Source organism: Dendrobium catenatum, unplaced genomic scaffold, assembly GCF_001605985.2.
Source record: "Dendrobium catenatum unplaced genomic scaffold, ASM160598v2 fragScaff_scaffold_85, whole genome shotgun sequence".
In the NCBI taxonomy this organism is placed as follows: domain Eukaryota; kingdom Viridiplantae; phylum Streptophyta; class Magnoliopsida; order Asparagales; family Orchidaceae; genus Dendrobium; species Dendrobium catenatum.
Genome location: NW_021318547.1, coordinates 488,602 through 510,760, shown reverse-complemented (window position 1 = coordinate 510,760; position 22,159 = coordinate 488,602). Strand labels below are relative to the sequence as shown.

At 32.4% G+C, this 22,159-nt stretch overlaps 1 protein-coding gene and 1 long non-coding RNA gene across 4 annotated transcripts in view; one reads left to right on the top strand and one right to left on the bottom strand.

Annotated features, from left to right (window-relative positions):
• LOC110094230 (CD2 antigen cytoplasmic tail-binding protein 2 homolog) overlaps nt 1-22,159 on the bottom strand; it is a 38,656-nt gene that overhangs the window by 1,756 nt on the left and 14,741 nt on the right. The window contains exons 3-10 of one of the 3 annotated variants that reach the window (XM_020819409.2): nt 17,408-17,533; nt 17,172-17,324; nt 14,659-14,788; nt 14,106-14,147; nt 7,617-7,778; nt 7,436-7,487; nt 885-962; nt 152-232 (exon numbers count right to left, since the gene is read on the bottom strand). In XM_020819409.2, coding sequence (XP_020675068.1) covers nt 157-232; nt 885-962; nt 7,436-7,487; nt 7,617-7,778; nt 14,106-14,147; nt 14,659-14,788; nt 17,172-17,324; nt 17,408-17,533 — 819 coding nt within the window. In that variant the 3' untranslated portion in view covers nt 152-156. The remainder of the gene's footprint in view (nt 1-151; nt 233-884; nt 963-7,435; nt 7,488-7,616; nt 7,779-14,105; nt 14,148-14,658; nt 14,789-17,171; nt 17,325-17,407; nt 17,534-22,159) is intronic. The other 2 variants (XM_020819410.2, XM_020819411.2) reach the window with 2 other exon arrangements.
• On the top strand, nt 21,211-22,138 carry LOC114580162. The gene is made up of 3 exons (XR_003701470.1): nt 21,211-21,358; nt 21,773-21,863; nt 22,071-22,138. It is a non-coding gene; the product is annotated as an uncharacterized LOC114580162 (long non-coding RNA).

Sequence of the window (22,159 nt, the reverse complement as noted above, 5' to 3'; positions counted from 1 at the left end):
TGAAGCAATATCAGAAGTTCTATAAAACCAATAAGATTATTTTATTTAACTAATAAGTTTTGAAAACCAAAACGTGGCCTTCCCACAAATTAAGGAAAACAAGCACCTATTCTCATTCTCTCCTATCTTTCCACATGAAAACCATGCATACCGTTTCTAGATGCCTTGAGTCTCTTGGGATGAAGCAATATTGACTTCAATGTATGTTCCCAACTGCTCGTCAAATGAGTACCTGAATTAAGTAAAATGAAACCGATCAGTCTTTTGTATATTTAGGGCTCCAAAAATTCTGTATCAAAATAAAAAATTACTCGAGATGAGTTTTAAAACTATTATATTTATATTGAAATGAATACAATGCATATAAAATCAATCAAAAGTTACATTACAATAATTTCAAAACAATTTGAAAATTTCTACGTAAGGCTTCATTTGGGACGACATTTTTACTATTTTTTTCAAGTAAATTTTAAATATAAATTTTTTTTGAATATTTGTTTTTTGAACGGGGTATCCACCCGCTGCCACCCCCGAAAGGGCGCTTGGTGGCGTGACTAATCCTTGGCTGACTTAAAAGAGGCACCAACCCTAGAAACATCATGGCCCGCACTTGATTGGGTCCCACTTAAGAGATGCTGCCGCTCAAGAGGAATCAAGCACGGGGTTAGGGGGATCCCAACCGCACTCGCCCACCAATCAAACTAAGCAACGGTGGGTAAAAATTTTATATTATAAAGATGTTTTAGAAAGCAGCAAGAAAACCGTCCCAAATGAAACCCAAAACACAAGTTGGGATATCCTAACCCAATTTTCTTTCTTGAAGTATCAAAGTGGGACAAAATCAGCACAAAAGCCCTAGGAAGAAAATGTGCAATTAAAATTACCATATTCCTGATGCGGCACAGCAATAAAGCTTCGACATAGGGTCGTAATAATAGCCCAAGGTGCCACTGTAATAGTAACTGTAAGGAAATGAAATGCGAGTTAACTCATTGCTATCAAGTAGTCAATCTCTAAGTGGATGAATGACAGTGTCTTCTATTATAGAAATGAAGACAAATCATATAATACATAAATAAACAAATAAACACAGACAGGTATCTTACATGGCAGAAACTAAACTACTTTCAAATCACCAGAAGAAGGTTATGCAACGAAGATTAGAACAAATCACAATGAGTAAGTGCAACAAATTTGGGCCGTTTAAAGTAATGTCATATCAAATACTCAGCTAAAACAACTCATGATAGCAGTAAAAAAATGAACTGTCAGTAAATGTTTAAGCTGTTGCTTGCAACCACACGAATATGCACTGTTTAAGTGTGTTCCTCGAGTTCTGGAAGCATGAAAGACTTACACATGCGGTGTCATCACTTTTGAGCTCGCCTTTTGAGCTCGACTCGAGCTCGAGCTTGCTTTCTCGATAGTGTCAAAACTCGACTCAACTCGTTTACACCCTTACTTCACAGTAATCAAATTGTGATATGCAATGTACAAAATGCAGAGCAAAGTGAAAGCACTATCAAACAAAGGCAAGCATGAAACTTACAAAAGAAGCCAAAAATATCGAACATAAACTGTTCAGCAGTCAAAAATATCTTAAAATTACATTGGTTGCGGAACTCTATGCAATTTGAAACCAGAATACACAAAATCCTCCCTAAAACAATCACCGAAAAATAAAATGGCCATGGAAAAGTGCTTTGCGTCACTGATAACCAAATTTATTGTGGTAGAAATCATAATTCAATCTATTCTGTTAGAAATTATAGTTCTAATATGGATGTGCGTGATTAAATTAATGGGAAGATGTGCGTAACATTAATTGAAAATGAGATAATAGAAAACAAACTTAAGTAGCTTGAGCATATGTAATGAAGATGAACCAATAAGACAAGTTGTTATAATAATAAGCATAAAATGATTAGAAATAAATTTGCATAAAATAGATTCAAGCAACTATTAGGATAACACTAATGATGATAATAACGAAAAAAAAGGTAAGACTGTTGGATTGAGGCTAATAATGACACATGAGAAACAATAAAGATTAATTTCATGATATGTAGATTTAATAGAAATAAATTAATAATGCTCTTAAAAAATGGGACCAACACCTACATAATTTAGGTTTAAATAACTTGGATATATTATTAAAAATAATAAGGACGCATTGATTTTACAATTAAAATTAGGTGATTAAAATAAAAAGTGCAATTATGTGATGATAAGATATGATGGAAAAAAATAAATTTTATAAAAGTGCAATAATAACATATGCAAAGTGTTGTGCAAATTTTGTTATGAATGAACTTTGAATTTAAGTGCCGCCTTATTCCTCCCTTACATGAAGGAAATATGATTTTCAATGCACCCAAGCACACATCTTAAATTTCAAAGGAATCCTTCTATCATGATCACCAACATCGGTAGCCCTTTCGTCTTGACTTCTCTTAATTTCTCTTCCTAGTAGATATCCTCCCCACCTTTCTATCTTTTTCTCTCTAAAATCTCTTTTTGAAGGCCTAATTCATGCCCTCCAATCAATGGATTGAGTCCATGAACACAAAATTCTAGAGGTAAATTTGAGAAGAGAGGAAAAATCAAGATAATCACCATCATCAATTTGATATTAAAGCGGTCTTACTTATCAATCTGGTGTTAGATAAATTATATCAATTTGGCATCAGAGTAGAATTTTCTAAAGTTAATTGAATAAAAATCCCCATTTCCCTTCCCCTTGTCTCAAAATTATTTGAACAAAGACAGAGCAAATAATACGGATTTTTAATGGGTGTGACAATTCTTAATCAACATTATTAAAAGATAAAGCAAAAAAATCCCAAAAAAGTCCTCAATCTATGTGTATATAATCCCAGAGTATCATGTTGCCCCAAATTAATCCCTTGACTATATAAAATTGATCTAAGATAGTCCCTAATGTCATAATTGTGATATAAATTTCATCTCAATTTTATCCCTTGACTTTACAAAATTGATTTCAATTTAGTTCCAAAGGGATCATTTTAGATCAATTTTATATAATTGATAAACTAAATTGTAGCAACGTTGTACTCTGGGACTAAAATGATCATTTATGAATAATTGATGAATTATTTTGAAATTTAACCCAAAGATAAAGTGATATCTAAATATAACATATTTAAGTATTTGACTTATTATATAAAAAATCGAGATATAGAAGATAATATAGTTTCTAGAATTAGAGATAGATGATTAAAATGAAAAATTCCTTGGAATATTATGTCATAAGAAGATATCATAGATACTATATATATCCTTAAGAGTAAATTTTATTAAGTTACAACCAAGTCGACAATACTATATGTATTTGAGTGTTAAGAAATAAATTTTTTGATGAAATTTAAGGGACGGTGTGTTTGGAATGGCTGTAAATTTATGAGAAGGTAATAGTAGAACTAATAGGGAAAAAGTAACTTTTTTTTAAAAGTTGTGAGTATTATATTTTCTTCTGAAAAGGTTGGTCAACAACTTTCTTATGGCTACTAAGCTAATCTAGGTGCTCCGAGCACAAATTTTTGAAAAGCAACAAGAAAACAACGGCTAACGGATATGTTGCAATAATCTGAAAAGTAAAGTAGTGAGAAACCTACTCCAAACAAACTCTAACTTGAGCGAGCTAAAAATGAGAATGCTAAGATGAATATATAAAAAAAAATAAATACTAGAAAGGATAAAAATAGGAATTGTTATATTAAAAGAACGGTTGGAGTGTCATCTATTAAAGATAAGTTGGTTATAAAAATATATACGTTGTTTAGGAATATAAAATGAATGGTAGAAAATACATCCATTAAAGAAATAGAAGAAGGGCCAGAACTAAGATAATATGAATTGAAGTTATTCAAAATGATTTATAAATAATGGGTTTAATAAATCATGCAAAACTCACTAAGAACAAATAAAAAAATGATATTCCTAGCCTCATTGTTTAAAATTGTGCAATATGAGGCTCGCCTTGAGGCCAGCCTCAACGCAATTCTAGTGACAAACGACACAAGGCTTACGACTCTAATTTTTTTATGAGGCTTGTGCCTCAGCTTGGTTGAGGCTCACCTTAAGGCGTGCCTCATCTCACCCAATTTATATATATTTTTTACTTAAAATTGACATAAATCCTACAGTAAAGCCCCGAACAAATCACAAATATAAGCACCCCTGAGTCACAACAACTTCCTCTCGACTACCTCAACCTCCAGCCCGTCGCCTTCGCCACAACCACCACCGTTGCAACCTCCATCAATGATCACTTGAAAGCAGCACACCACCACCACCTCTAAAAATTTTGGAGTATTAATCTTATTTTTATGTTGATGAAAAAACATTTATGAAGGAGGAAGATGGCTGAAATAAATGAAGAAGCATATTGGAAGAGATATTGAACTCCACAGGATGAGTCAGGTGAGAGACTAATTTGTTATAATGACGACTCAAATAAAGACCCTCTCAATCATGACAATACATATGATTTTTTAGTTGTTACTAACTATTTCAATCTTTTTTAGAAATTAAATATGGATGAGTACGGAACTGACAAAGAAAGAATTTGTAGTTGAACTTAATATTATATGATACTTTTATGCAATTTTTAAATTTAATATTTTTTTGCTCATGTAATATTTGAATTTCAATTATATTTCATACAATTTATCACTTGTCACTTTACGTCTTGTGCAATTTTTTGTTTCATATGTATATCAATTTGCTACTTCATAGTTCAATAAAAAGATAATATGCCATCTTTTAACATATTATTTAGGTATTATATTAAAAACCACTTTTAACATTTATTTGCACTTTATGCAATTTTTTGATTTTTTTGATTTTGAGGCTCACGCCTCAAAATACCTTGAGGCGTAAACCCTCACCTCACGAAAAAAATGTCTCAATGCCCAATTGCGCAATTTTAAACATTGCATAGTCCTAAATAGTTGAAATAAGGCAAATGATTAAGATGATGTGCTGCTCTACTCATCAATATGATAATAATAAGAAGTAATCATAGCAAGTGAATATAATGAGTCATATTATAATCACAACTAGGCCAATCATTAGTTTAATAGATATCATAATCAACTTCAAAATATATCAATGGTGATACACATGATCGTTAAAAATATTCCTATGACAGCAGAGTGACTCATGAAGCATACAAGCTTCATCATCATCAATATATCATCAAAGATTGTCCCATCCCTTCACATCCAAAACCACCTTTTCATGAGGATAAATCATACATAAACCAATTTCTTAAACACCAAAGTTTTACAACTATTAATTCATAATTTAATGCACGTGTCAACTTCATAAATTAAAAAACTTATGAAAATATCTTTTAGATCCATATAATAATTGGGTCATTGAAGATTGATTAATATTGCGACGGACACTAGAGAAGAGCTTGACAATGATGATAATCAACTATTAATAATAGATACTCTTGTTCAACCTGAACGTGAAGTACCTGAAACTATTGCAAATCCAAAATTTAAGATCATGTCTAACTCTATTTCTGAGAGCATGCTCAAGCCTATTGATGAGCCTAAAATTAAAATGCCTTGTCACTATTATTACTGAAAAGAAACTTAGATGATGCAATATTTTCATCTACATATTCGTGTATTCTTGCAAGATTATTTACCAAATACAGATGGCTCCACAACTTCAAAAATAGTTGATTGCTTCCTCAACAACAATATATGTCGAGTTTGTGTTACCACTACTACCACCATTTGACTATCGCATCCTCACATATAACATTAATTTAGCATTACAACAACAACAACATCATCAAGTCTTTATCCCACCATGTATAGTCAACTACATGAATCCTTTTTCTCCATCATGTCCTATTAAAAAGTCAAATTCTCATTTACATACAATAAAAAATGTCATTTCTTATATTTTCTAACCAAATCTTTTTAGGTCTACCTCTACCTCTCTTAACATAGGCCAAATCTAATACATCTACTCTCCTAACTGGGTCATCAGAAGGCCGACATTTGAAGAAAATTGTATAATGCACAGTGATGTGGTTCAAAGCCTCTAGATTTTAGATATTGATTTTAGAATACATATGCTAAATATTCAAGAGATGCTCATGACTAGTGTCACCACCACTTCCATGGAAATTAGACTTATAATAAAAGGCTTTTAGTTGAATCTTCATGAGAAGAGTTCTATTGATCTCACGAAAGTTGATGCAAGACAAAACATTGTCATAATATCATTTTGATATTTATTAGATTATTTCTATTATTTAATTTTAAGATTATCTTTTTAAATTGGATATGATTTTTAAGTACTTGTCAAGATTTAAATTTTAATAACTTTGGATTTATCATGTAACCTTATTTCTATAAATAAGGTTTTGAGGTCTTGCAATTTTTATAATCAATCATGAAATAAATTTGAATCAAGATTCCCCATTTTTTTCTTTCTCCACCAACAAATACCTTTTCCTGGTGGGAACATGATTCATAAGGCAGAAACACATATCCAAAGGCTACGTTCATGAGAATCCTTCTCTAGCATAATTTCCAAGCTCAAAGAAACTCAAGGAGAACACAAATGATTCAAAAGAAAAAAAACAAGAGAAAAAGGACTAGAAAATCAAGATGGGCACTATCATCACGGGCCATCATCAATTTACTTTAGTACAATCTTACCGACATCAATTTGGGGTTAGAGAGACCTTATTTGCATTAATTTCATCTCAAAACGATCCTCTTAACATCAACTTAGCATTAGATTAAACTTCTTTACATCAAACCTATACCTCCCTCGCTTGCTCTCTTCAATCTCTCTTTTATAGCTCCTCATCTCCTCTCTCTCTCCTCAAAAAAAAAGATCTTCTATCAACCATGATTGTAGTCAAACAACAGTAGAAAATGGCCTAGCAAATCTTGCACACCCCATGCCTTTTCTCATTCTCCCTTCCTCACAAGCCTTCCCCATCCCAATCTCTTCCTTTTCTCCCTCTTCATCTTTTCATTTTTGTTATTGCAAACAAATAGAGATAAGCAATGGCCTTAAAAGCCTTGCATACCCTCCTCTATCCATCCCTCTTCTTCCCTGATTGCAACCAAATAGGGATGAGAAACAACCATCCCTCCCTCTCAATACCTCTTCTTCCTCGATTGCAGCCAAATAGAGATGAGAAATGAGCTAGTGAGTCTTGCACACCCCACTTCTCAGCCCAAACTTTCCTCTATATTCCTACCACTTTTAAGTTCTCTAATCTTACACTACATGCCTTCACCGCACCTCCCCTTCCACAAACAAAAACTAGTTTCAAATATTTAGTTTGGACCTTTTAAGTCATAATTTGTAACAAAAAACTTGTTCCTTAAGTTCACTATAAGCAAAATTTAGCACTCCACAAATTGTTTACCCTGATGATGGATCATATACATAATCAGATTCTGATCCTCCAGTCACAGCTTCTGCAAATTGACAAGCAAAAGAGGGTTACCAACAAAAAAAAAACAACAAAATTGCATTTATGACCATTCATAAGAACACCAATAACTCTTCATCAGTAAAAATTCTATCTTTTCAAAGAAGGAAATTACGTGTAGAAGCAAAATTTTCTGATTCCTCCTGTCTCTCGGTTGCAGAATGAGTTGTTTGACCAGAAGTAAAGCCTAAAGTAGCTTCATCTGACTGCAGATTTTCATTACCATCATTGTCATCATCATCCCCAAACATGTCAAATTTATCTGCCTCCTTGCTAGCTTCAACATTGTCACATACCAACGTGTTAAAGTCATTGTTTACCACATTAGGACCTTATAAAAACATAACAAGAAGAGAAAAAACGATAATAACAGCAACTATTGTGCTGGTGGTAGAAATAGCTAAGGCAACCTATGGGAGTCCAAATCCATCTCTGATACGTATTAGGATCTAAAATGCCTAAAGATCGTAGCAATGAGTTTAAAATAGTCATACTTAGAAACCATTGAAAAAACAGTAATGGCAGAACAGAACCAAACCACAAGACACAAGAAATGATAGTGATGGTAAAAATAGTAGCCAGCAACCTATGGGAGGAGAAGTCCATATATGATACGTGTTGGGCTCTACAATCTCTAAAGATAGCAGTAAGCAATGTCAAAAAGTTCATAAGATAGTAAAATTAAAAACCATTTATTCAGAAAGATGCCTATAGATAGGAAAATTCAGAGATGCAATTAAGTACTCCCGGGAAGGAAACAATTACGAGACACGTTGAATTAGTATATCTGAATTATATGGTATATCAGTTCTCCTATTACATCTGTGCATGGAAGGTAGCAACAGCAAGAGTTAGAAAGTGTTAAAAAGAGTAGCATCAGTAACAGCAGTATTATAAGCAATGTTAACAACACCAATATTAACAGCAGCAGTAAAAAGGCTATCAAGTATTAGAACTGAAACAAACAAATGAATAAAACCAATAATATCCAACCACCCAAAAGGCATCAATGACCATAAAGAATGCAGTAAAGAATGCAGAAGTCAAAGATTTTATCATAGAAGTAAGCTACCTAATGCCATTAGTAGCAGTTAAGTTATTTAAGCAGTAGATTATGCACACAAAACACTAAATGACGAAATAAAAAATCAACAATTCAAAAACAAAGGAAATATTGGTATTAGTGTATAGAAATGCTAGTAGATAGTATAGAACTAATAAGAATAATTATAACATAGTACATATCTGACATTCCTTATTTGGACCTGATATATTGGACATATCAGGACAAAAAAATATTAGAATTGTTTATGAAATAAAGATGTAATCAAGTGCTCTAGAGGACCCTTTCAAAAAAGACCTATCAATTATTAAAGATTCTTAATTTGATATTTTAATTACACTTACATTGTTGTGACCCGTGGATTCATGCCGAGGAGGAAAATTAGGATTGGTTGCTAGAAAAGGAAATTAAGAACCACTTACTATTTCAAAGACTTAAATTCATAAATCAGCCCATAGTGAGATTAAATAGGATCATACCGAGAAAGTTAAACTGCATGAATATTTCAATGAATTTGTTGATGAAGATTGAAACGGAAAAAACTCAGGAAGTTAAAATTCCATCTATTTAGCCAAACTTAAAGTGCACAATTTACAAACAAAACTTTAAGCCATTTGGGCTAGCTTTCCTTAAAGAGATTTTCCATCCAAGCTTGCATGTCATATTTTCATGATTTGAATAATTTCGATTTTCTTTATCAGATCATCTTTTTAGAATTAATTATTAGTCATTGTTAATATCCCTTTTTATGCATGTTAACATTTTTTTATTGCTTGTTTCATACTATTGGCATGATTTATCTTATTTTCAGGAAGAAAGAAAAAATAGATTGTCGATGATATTAATTATCAGTTTATTGCCAACATGAACAGGGGAGATGTGAAACTCAGTCAAAGTGATAAGCATGGTTTAAAATTGCGCAATATGAGGCTCGCCTTGAGGCCTGCCTTTGCGCAATTCCAGTAAAAAACGCCTCGATGATTACGCCTCGAGTTTTTTTTTATGAGGCTTGGGTTTGCGCCTCAACTTGGTTGCGGCCCGCCTTGAGGCTCGTCTCGCCTCACTGGCATGAGGCTTACGCCTCACGCTATATATATTAAAACTTACATAAATCTTGAAGTAAATGCCCGACATTGGACTCTATAGGAGAGGAGGAAGGGGAGAGAGCAGTTCACCATAATGATGATTCAAATGAAGAACCCCTTAGTGATGACAATGCTGATGACTTATGAGTTCTTATGTGACATGTCATTGCTATTTTTTTTTGGAAATTGGAATTATATGTTAATGAAAAGAATACTGGGATTTGGGAAAGATAGAATTTTGAGTTGAACTATATTTCATGTTGTCTTATTATTGAGATATTTTGATTTCACTTCATATCTTATGATTTTTTATGTTTTATATTATTCACTCGTTAGTATATAAAATTTTTTCATTTTATGTTTATGCAATTTTGTGATTTTGAGGCTTACGCCTCGCCTCACGAATGAAAAAAGCCTCAATAACCGAATACGCAATTTTAAACATTGGTGATAAGCATGATGATGATGTTGTTGTTGTTGTTGTGGTGATAAGCCACCAATGCCTTGCATTCTTCATTATTTTCATCTCTTCTATATGAATTCACATTCAACAATTATCGAAGTAATTCTATACCACTTGTTTAGAAGCGCTATCTTACATGTAGAGATTATGTTCACTATAGTGGTGGATATCATGAGTATCTCAGGCCTCAATGTGACAAATCCAATAATGATTTTTTTCATTACTTTGCCGTAAATATAACAATTATGCCTAGATTAGCATTAAAAAGATCAAATTCTTAATTCTTGAAACCAAATTTTTCCAAGCCAAATAAAATGATGGAAATCTTAAATTCAAAGATCATCAATCTAAGAGTGTGAGCCATTATTATTTTGAACTTTGAGTTGCATTAGTTTTTTTTTTTAGTTCTGGTGAAGATAAACCTGTGATGACGGTGCCAACAAAAATGGAACTTGATCTCTGATACTTTTTTTAGAGTTTCATGGTCAATTTCTATTTATTGATTAAATTGCAAGATGCTTTTTAATCAGCTATCATTGGATTTCCAAATTCAGTTGTCTTTTTATTGCTAGTTCAGTAATGTGGTTCTCTCTAGTTCTGCATCACAACTCAATTTGTTACCGATTTGGTATTTTCCACGGACTCCAATAAAGGTGTTCTTTTATGGATATAGTGAATCGAAAGTTGCTTTACTAAGTTTCCTAACATGTTCATGTATCTTGCCAGTGTAGGGATATCCCTACATTCAATTTTCACACAGTAGCTAATATCAAAAGTTGCTTGCTCTAGGGCATAGCACCTAGAATTAGGAAGCAGTTTAGTTGAAATTAAGATTGAAAACTTATTGTTATTGTTGGAATCCAAAATTAATAAGGTTTGAGACTTGCAATTTTAGGTTAGATTATGAAGATTTTGAGGGAAAAAAAAAATATTTCTTATCTTTATTTTAGGAGTTATTTGGTCGGCTGCATTAGTAGGGTCTTGCATTCAACTTTCTTGCATTTCATTATTCCTATTTGGTATATGAGGCAAAGATGCTAGTCCATTAAATTAGAATTAGGGTAGGAACTTGAAATATATATATATTCTTATAGACAAATTAATAGATATTATGATTCACAAGAAAATAAATATTTTATGTATTAAAAAACACTAAATGGGTTGAGGAAAAGACTAAGGAGATTGATAATTTCGTATTTAAACTATGATATTCAAGTAGGCGTCGTATTAGAAATGGTATGTGTGATTATAAATAAGAGTTTAAAGAATAATGTCATTAAAACTAATAGAATTTGAGATATAATTATAATTTTAAAGATTATTGTTGATGCAAAGATTATTAATATTATAAATGCTTATGCTCCTCAACTAGATTTGAATGTGTATTCAAAATAAAATTTTAAAATGAATTAGAAAAATTAATACAAAAGATACCTTTTAAAGAATTTTTATGGGAGTATATTTAAATGAACATGTTGGTAAAATGGTAGAAGACTTTACAAGTATTAATGATAGCTATAGCTACTGAGCAACTAATGAAGAAGGTACAACTATACTAGATTTTACTCTAGCTTATGATTTTGTAATTGCTAATACTTTATTTAAGAAAATAGAAGAGCACCTCATCACTTATAAGAGTGGATATAGTAAAACTTTGATTATTTTCTTAAAAAAGATATCGCTTAAATTGCAAAGATTGTAAACTCATTTCGAATGAAAATTTATGTACAAAGCATCGCTTATTAATTTTAGACTTTAAGATGAAGGGATGAAATATTAAAACTAAAGTAAAATATTATCCTAGGATTAAATGGACATTTAAAGGACACTAATAAAAATATCTTTAAGAGTAAGATTCAAGATCTTAAAATTTAAGTTGTTCATATGGAAGCGAATATTATTTGTGATAAAAATAGCTAGTGATATTAAAAATATTGCAAAGTATGTGCTTGAAGTAAAAGGGAAAATTTCTAATAGTAAAATAGTTGGTGATAGAATCAAAATGTTCAAGAAAAGATAAATAAATAAAAAACTTTGTTATAAAAATTAGTTTAAATATAAAAGCTCAAAAAATTGGAAAATATATAGGACCTCTAGGGAATCTAAGAAAGCAATATGTGATGCTAAGAATGCAGCTTTTAGTGATTTATACAATAGAATAGGAACTAAAGAGTGTGCAAGCTATATATATAAGTTAGACATGCGAAAAGATAGGAGATATAAAATATTAGTTCAAGTAAAATACATTAAGGATAAAGATCAAAAAATATTTTTCATAGAAGAGGATATTCAACATAGGTTGATGAGATTTTTTGATAAATTTTCAATAAACGTTGTGAGAATATGATTGACTTTATTGACCTTAGCACCCTAAAAGAAAATAGAGATCTTTATTTTTGTCGTCGTAATAATAAAATCGAAATTAGAAAGGTTTAAAGAAAATGAAGTGTGAAAAAGTAGTAAAACCTAATGATATTCCAATAAAATTGTGAAAATGCTTAAGAGATCGAAGAATTTCTTAACAGACTAAACTTTTTAATATTATTTTGAAAACAAAAAAAATTGTTAGATGAGTGGAAAAGAAGTGTGTTAGTTCTTTTTTTTTAAATAAAGGTGATGTACAAAATATTACAAATTATAAAGGAATTAAATTAATTGGTTATACATTAAAATCATGGGAGATAGTAACTGAGCACAGGTTACGACATAATACTAATGTTTCTCTAAATCAATTTGAATTTATGCTGGGTCGGTCTACTAGTGGAGATAGACCTAAAAAAACTTAGAAAGTATTAGAAATGACATTTTTATTAGATTTAAATGATAATTTGACTATTAATAGACATAATGAAAAAAAAATGATTCATGTAGCTAACCCCACATAATGGTATAAGGCTGGTTGTTGTTGTGTTTGGTATGAAGCAAAAAAGAAATGTAAAATAAAATTTTGAGGGAATTGAAATACCACAAAGCTTTTATTTTTCTAACAACCACTGCTCATTGTCGTTGCTCTTTGTTGCCACTCTCATTTCAATGCATTTTAAATATATCATAACTTACAAAAAAAATATTTCAATGCATTTGATTTGCATCCTGCCAAATAACTCCTACATTCATAAAATGCAAGCATTTTGATTAATCTAAATTTGTAAAATGAATGCATTTTGAAAAACAACTAACCAATCATCCCCTTATTATAAATAGGTCACCTTAGAAACATAAAATTAAATTATTGCATATAAAATGTCAATTTCCTACCGCACTTGTGAGTGTGCTATAGTATGCGGATTCTTTGAGCATTTTACAAGCCTTGAAGTCAACATTTGAGGGAAAGCTTTCTCCTTGTATCAACATGAGGCCTGAATCTTCAAATTATAAACTTCTATCCTTACTTTTTCATCTAAATTATTTTATAATAGATTTATGTGAGTGATTGAGATTAAATTAAGTAGTTTACATGTTGCTTTCTATTTTTTCTATGTGGATCTTCTTTATGGAATTTTTATTTGTTCTCAGATTTTTTTGGAATTTCAAATTATGTTTACTTTTATATTACATTTGGAACAAATTCAATATGTTCTCTAATTTTGCATTTAAAAAAAAACCTTTGCCTCAACTAAAATTAAGTAAAATTATCATTTATGATCTTTTGTGTGCTTCTTTGTCGTCTAATCCTACATTTGCATTGGTGAAACCTATACCGGTATACCCTAAGACATACCGCATTACAGAGCATCTTAGAATTGGTCAATTTCTCACGTGAAAAGCAAGCAATCATCAATCATCAGCAGAAAGTATGAATTCTTTTACCTGCTTTAGATAAATATTTTCCTTCTAGGACTCATGAAAGATGAAAAAGGAGATTAAAAAGTAGAGTGGCAAGGAACAGCATTGAACATTGATCATGACAACGATGATGATGAAACAGTATTGATGGCCAAAGACATTCCTCCAAGAATTAAAACAGAAAGAAAAAAAAGCAGACAAACTGACCTATTTCACGTTCAAAGGTCTCCCTCTCTTGATGGTAAACATCTAAAAAAAGAAAAAACAAGTCAATGCTTGAAAGCCAATGGCATTGGTGCAAGTACATTGGTGATCAAGTACAGAATATTCTGGAAACAAACAGAAACTATAATAATAATAAATTGATGCACACCATTCAACAACTTATCAGACCCTCTGCAATAGAAATAAACCAGGTGGTTCTATATAAGTAAAATGTAAATAATCAGAGATTGGATAATGAAATGGGAACACCATTAGATTTCTTGGAAAAAAGATTGATACAAAAAATATCATAGACGAATTTCATTTGACAGAGAACTAAAGCCTCAATGTAGAAACACTCGTATCCATAATTCCAACATGAACGGATCCAAAAAGAAAATTAATAAACAGAACACAATATTAATTTTTCTAAAATTTTAAGGTTTTATTATAGGGAACCCTGAAATATTGTCTGCCAAACTTTTATGTCTTAGTCATCACAACGAACAGGATATAAAATCTATATTGCATGTAGATTACATGAAGCATACTTAACTGTACTCGCCATTCTCCATGAGCTTCATAGCAGCCTCAGTAAGTTGATCAAACATGAGCTTGGTACTCTCAGACATCTTTGCTCGCTTATCACTTGAAGAACCTTTTAAGCGTTTTAATGCATGTATAATCTGCAAGAAAAATTCAGAAACCTCCATAAGACCACCAAAACAAAGTTTTATACCATTCTTATCGAGTAAAAGCCCAAAATAGTTCCACGAATATTAGTAAATGTCCAATTTAATCCCAGACTTTTATGATGACCCAATTTAGTCCCACTAGTATTAAAAAATGTTCCAATTTAATCCCAAAGCTAAAAGTAACAATTAAAATCAATCCCAATAGTTAAATGTGAGGGTATTTTAAGTATTATGGTATATATGAGATTATATTTTTTGTTAGTTATCATATTAAAATAAATACAAAAGTCATAATGAAAGTTAACCAATTAAATAACATGAGTGAATAATTAATAAATATAGTTAACTTTAACTGTTACTTTTGGTCTTAACCAAATTGAGACAATTTTTAATAGTCGGAGGACTAAATTAAGGTTTTATGAAAGTCTGAAACTAAATAGGGCATTTACTAATAGTCGGGAAATTATTTTGGGCTTTTACTCAATTCTTATCAAATTAATAGAATAAAAATAAGTTGACATCACATAAATCGATAAAACAAAACATAATAAATGAGCAAGATTAACTAGACCTATTCCTTAATTTATTATTTATGATTATTTATGATGCACAAACACGGACGAGGCAACACAGATACAGCGACACGAACATGTCAATTATTAAAAATATAGGACACGGACACGTTATTATAAGTTTTATATCTTAAAAAATAGTGCATATAAATTGAGTATGTTGAATATTAAGAATAATTGAGAAATAATAAATCATTTAAATAGGATTTGTATTTAAAATGATCAATATTAGAATGTCGAGAGTTGGGTGTTGATGCTATGTTTCAAGCATCGAGAGGGGAAATGACAATGCTGAAAAAAAGTCGGGTATTGAGCGTCGTCGATGTCAAGACAGTGTAAGTCGTCTATGTTGAGATGATCTTGATCAAAGATAAGATGTCGAGGCGACGCAGGGCGTGATTGTGGAGGTAAAAATTGCTAGCATCAAACTTTGATTTTCAGAGGGTTTTGAAACATTGGTATTGTGACGGTGTCAGGCATCAATGTTGTGAAACCCTAGCTGCGATTTGCTTAATAGAAATGAAAATGGTATGTTCGAGGAATAGGATATTGAGTGTGAGCTATTGATTTGGGGTCGTTAAGAGGAAATAAAAATTTATTTTTTATTTTTTAATAAATAATTTGAAATATAAAAATTTATTTTAAAAATTTTCATAAAATATTATAAGACACGAATGCCAATTTATTTTTTTAATCGGACACGTCTTCAATGTGCATGATACATACCGAAAGCATGTCAGATGCGTGTCGCGTCCGATATGTGTCAGACTCTACATATCTCATTGAATAGAAGTGTCAGTGCAACATAGATGATTATCATTCAATATTATTAGAAGATAAGGTGATGTCTAAATATAATAGATTAAGTATCTTGAGTCTATCATTTAAAAGAATGAAAACCACTTGAGGATATAACATCTAGAGTTACGGATTGATGGTTAAAATTGAGAACTGCCTCGTGCCATAGGTGAAGGTAAATCTTTGATTAGAGGCTTGGCTTTCAAAATTGAGAGGTGAGAAATCTTAACTGGTGGATCAAAATTCAGATTATAGCAAGGCAAGCAATACAAGCTAGTTAAGTTCGAATTATCTAGCCAGTCATCCAAGGGTTGGCTATAGTTTAAATTTTGTTTTGGATAAATTTGTAGTTTGAATTTTAAATTAAATGTAGAGTTATTAAAATTATGGAGTTTACTAGGGGATTAGTTTCCTTGGATTGTGGAGTCAAATTAGGGAGAATAAAATCTTATTTTAAATTACTTCCAATTGCAATTTTGCCTATAAACAAGCTTAGAAATCTTTCAATAAAACTCAATCAAGTTCTCCCAATTTTATTAGCCTCTCCTCTCTGGTTGTTGATTGGTTGAAATTAATTACCTTGAAACTTATTGACTCTTTTTTAGCCTGTAGAGGATAGAGATCATGATTTGTGTGTCAACTAACTTTATTTGGATATTAATTTCATTATAGCTGTTGTCTGACTCTACCCCCATTTGTAGAGCACTGGGTCTAAAAAAATTACACTGATTGCCTATTTGCAAGTAAAATTGCCCTGAAGGACCGCATTTTGCAAATGAATTATCTTTATAAGAGGCATTGAAGACAGCATGCTATCTTTGATGTCTGTCGATTTCTCCGGTGTTGTCGCATTTGCTATATGAATAGTTATGAAGGCCAACAAATAATTTTTTTTCATACATGTGCACATGCGAGTAGGACATAACTTCGTCAAGCAAAATGAAAAATGAACATGTAATAGTTCAGGTTCATAGCATATGCAGACTCCAATTAACAGAACTTACAGTTTCTCCAGGTTGAAGAATGTCCGTGATCCTCCTCTTCAGTGTCCTTATCTCCTCTAAGGAAAGGTCTTCATATTCTCCCTCTGGAATTTGCCTAGCTGGTATCTTTTCTGCAATCCTCAAGTCAGCGGAAATACTATCCAACCAAGCATCCTGAATCAATCATTAGGAACACATCAACCAAACATTTCCTAATTTGGAAGGATGGGTGAAAACAAATTTGAAGAGAGAATAACCTTTATTTCCTGCTCACGTCTATACTCAACATAGTTTCCATTGTCATCAAAATATCCCTCCTCTCTCTCTTGCTGCAAATTAAATGGTTCTATTTCAACCCCATCGGCCTCAAAGTTAGAATCATCCTGCCAAAACATGCTCATTTTCCTTTATGCAGTAATTGGATCTGAAAGCTCATTCTTATTTGCTGATAACAAAAACAAACGATCAAATATATTCTTAATCAGTGAAAACATTTGAGGAAAAAACAAAAAAACCTGAAGTTATATTGTATGCAGCCAGAATTTTCAATAAAATTATCATAATATATTTTCAAAATTCTGGATGGTTTTAAAAACAAATTAACAGGAACATAAATTCTATCAGAATTTACACGGAAAAGAATGCAAGCATTTCTAACACGCCTTCACTTTTGAAGCTGTTGTTGGGAACATGTCAACAAATATTCAGATTTTTTTTCTACTTCAAACCCTACTTTGATGAAACAAAAGGAGAGAGAGAGAGAGAGAGAGAGAGAGAGAGAGAGAGAGAGAGAGAGAGAGAAATTAAGGGGCTGCTTGGTTGCCTGAAAAAAAAATGCAGTGCAAAAAAAAATACTTTGGAGTTTTTTTTATGAGTGTAAAAGGAGAGTATGAGATTACTTTTTTGAGAAAAGGATCAAAATGGTCCCTCAACTCTATGTGAGGGATCAAAATGTCACCAACTTTTTTGAGGGACCAATCCCCAAATGGGACCTTTTTTGTCCTGTTATATAATGGTAAAGTTGATGGTGTTAAGTATGAGGATAATTTAGTTATTTCTAATTAAAATATTTAATAAATGAGATTGAGATTGAATAGGCATTTAATAAATTGGACCTTTTGAGTAGGTAATTTAGTTATTTCTAAACCTTTTTGCTTATCTGAAATGAAGGTATAGTGTTATTGATTCTACAAAATATGTAGATCTTTGCCTAAAAAACTCTGAAACTATTTCCAACTGCATCTATTTTCTGTCTCAACTACTACCCATGCAATATGAAATATGCTATTATTAGCATCAAGCCCTACAGCCGTTAACACTTGACCACCTTGTTGCCCTTTCAGATAACATCAATCAACACCAACAATTGACTTATATCCCGATAGAAAGTCTTTCTTGCATGCTCAAAGCAAATATAAAGTCGCATAAATCTTTTTCTTCCACACAAATTTTGGTCTTTAGTAGTAAGCATAGAAATTGTAGATTCTGGATTACTCTTTGATACTTCAAGACAATGGTCACAATTTTTATTAAACTGATCTTTCTCCTTCATGTAAATGAATTGATGTGCCTTCCTAAATGTCTTCTTGAGTTGAGGTTTTGATACATGCAATTTCAAGTCTATTGACTAATATTAAACAAAAAAGGGGAAGAACTTCAGGAAATGAGACTTAGGGTCCGTTTGGAACGGCTGCAGCTGTCGATAAAGCAGGTTGTGAAGTTGTTGTACAGAAAGCTGCTTTCTGAAGTTGCTGTATAAAAAATAGTATATTTTGTTTGGGAAGTTTAATTGTTTACCCGCTGTGCTGCAGCTTTATAAGCATAAATTACTTTGATATCCTTGTATATATTTAGATGAGAATAAAATTCTTTAAAAAACTTAATGATTTGAATATTAAGAGTCAAATTCTCATTCTAATCTAATAACTATTTTTTATTTCTAAATATTTATTTTTAGTTCTAAGAACTAAATGATCGTGGCCTTCTCAAGGACTATCCTGGATCAAATTCTCATTGGCCTTCCCAGCCAACAGCCACTCTTCAAGCTCCGGCCTCCCGCATGGTGATAATGGTGGACGTTCTCTCCAAGGGCAGGGAATCATGCTATAAGGTATCAGTTCCCAGCATGATTTCTCGAATTTCGATAGTTAGGCTCGGGACGCCTTCTATTCTTGCTTGGAGAAGGAGGCGGATAAGAAGCCAACGGAGGTGGCGACCGTCGGCCTTCTATTCCCGGCCGAATGCAAGAGTTCCAGAGACGAATTCGGCAAGAGTTGTCGCACCACTTGGGCATCGTTGTTACCAGCCTTTCTGCTTCTTGAAACAAGAAAATTTCCCCAATTTCTGATGCATTTAAACAGGTGAAGCACTTTGATCGCCAGTATTGCGCTAAGAAAAGAGTGAAGAGGCTTCTCGACAATGACGAATACCGTGGAGATGAGCGCGTGTGTATCGCGAAAATGATCGCACTCTCGCATGAAGTTGGCATTTACGTAATTTTCTACCTTCGATACCGCGGAAAGCAGCGGACCGTGGGAGGTAGGGTATGGTCGCGCAAAGCAGCGTGGGGAAGCAGAAATTTTTGTAACCGCTTCTGACGTGATTAGCCCAAACGAGCATTACAATGCTTTTTATATAGCACAGCAGTAGCAACGCCGTCCCAAACACACCCTTAAATGAACAGAGTCGATGCTTCATGAAACAATGCATCCATTCGTTATAATACAGTTATGCGATCAAACTAACTGAACAAAAAAAAATCGAAGAGGTGCATCTCTCCAATCTGGCCCCACCACATGCAGTTGACGCTCAAATGAGGCAAACACTTCACTCTCGCAAGTCCCCTTCAATTGCCTTACCTGTGCATCTTTATCTCATATATGATTATTAATATTTAAGAAGTTAGTTGATGACATACGAAAAAAAAAACTATGACAAGTTTTAGAAAACCAAAAAATTATTTATATTTTGCATTTGCATGATTGCGTTTCATTCAATAAAAAAATAAGAGAACAAAAAAATTAAATATATATATAGGTGACCTGTATAATTACAAACCTGAAAGTACTTTATCAAAAATGTCTACAATGCCTAATGAAAACTTAGGATGTAAGTGGCCCTTGTGCTTCTCTCCTCGCCTAAAAATTTATTTTGGACAAGCATAAATTAATTGCACTAGTATATTTTTATCTTGTTTCTTTTTTTCATTCTTCACCAAAAAAAGGTTCTTTTCAAAAGGACCATTGCAACTGCATTCTCATTGATTTTAGCTCAGCATCATACATCCTAATTCTTGTATATTAGCTCAATATAAAAGGTGAAATAGGTTGCCAAATGGTATAAAAGTAAGGAATGAGGACCAAGGATATGAAAATTTTGGGGGGAAAAAAAGGATGATGATTGATTAAAAAAATCAAGAAAACATGTTACAAAAAAATTCATGTGCAATATTACAATCAATGAACTAAACTCCGTTGCACGATTGGTGCAATCAACTCTCTCACCAAGCATGGATTACATCTCTAATTATAATAATTTTAGAAACAATGAAACTTTTCATGTATTAACAAATATGTAAGGAAAAAGATATACATGAAAATCTTTAATAGGAATAACACATTAAATTTTGTATCGAGCTAAACATTAATAAAAGTCAACCTAAAACACGAACCCCATCCTCATCATTTCCATATTATCTGGGATATTAACAGATCATTGTGTGTAACCACCCGTATCTAATCCCTTAAAATTAGCTAGATATAAAGATAAAATTTTGTGTATTCTCCTTCCTTTAGCACTGCGCATTATTTTAGGCAAACCATGAATTGATGATATGAATGTGATAGGAAACACTTGAAGATTTCAAGTAAATCTATACTACTATTAAAATGTCGCTTGTGAATATCCCCGCATAAGATCTTGATCGTAGCTTACAAACCGCTGAATAAATCTTATCCCTTCATTATTTTTATGTTGACTATTGGCATTTCGTCGCGTCTATTCCAAAACGAAAATTTTGCTCGCTTAGGTAATGGAAACTCTCCCGCTACTCTCACTCTCCCGCGTTTCTCCCTCTCGTTCGCACACCCTAGACGGAACAAAGGCCTCTGCCTCCCCCTTTCTTGCGCAACCCGAAGCCCATCGCCGCTCGTCTTTGACCTACTGCCCTAGGCGCACGATCACTGTCGCCGGCCCTCTCTCACGCACAGGTAACTTCTACCCCATTTCTTCTTCTTCCCTTATTCCTTTTCTTCCTTCTTCTTTCCTTCCTCATACTCCTCTCCATTTCTTCTTCATCCTTTTCCCCTCTGTTTTTCCCTTTCTTCGCTTCTTCTCTACATCGTTTTGCCTAAAATTTCCTCCTTCGCCTTTGTAAATGAAGAGCTCTACTAAACTGTAATGATCATTTATAGTTCGGAATTTCTAGGACTTAATTTTGTATATTTGTATTGTTTGGTCAGATTTCTTCACTTTCTAAGCATTGGTCAGTTGTGATTTCAATTGAAATATGATGATATGCTTCTACGATATTGTGATTTTGGCAAAGCTCAAGTGATTCATTTTTTTTCCTTATTTCCTGATTCCTTTCATTCTGATAATGCTTTTTTTTTCAATTTTTTTAGGTTTTTAGAGAAGTCATAAAGTAATTGCTACAGTGGGAGGAAATGCTAAATCGCTCACAATGATGGGAGGCTTTCTCACCAGAGTTTCTGTGTAAGTGATTTTGAGTTGAATGGTTTATGATGAGGTTGTTGTAGCCTGCTGTAACTTCTGTTTGACATATCACCATTGTTTATTTTACTCATACAACATGTTTTTGTGCCAATTTTGGTTGGTGTTTGTGCTTTGTATTCTTTCTCTCACTTGATGTGTCTACAAACACAAAGTACATTAAAATTTTATCTTTTTCTTGGTTCTCAGGGTTTTATTTGTTGTACTGACAGTTTATAAGAGAGTTGGAGATGCCCTCATTTCACTGTAATAAGCATATCCATTTTAGTCAGTTATTT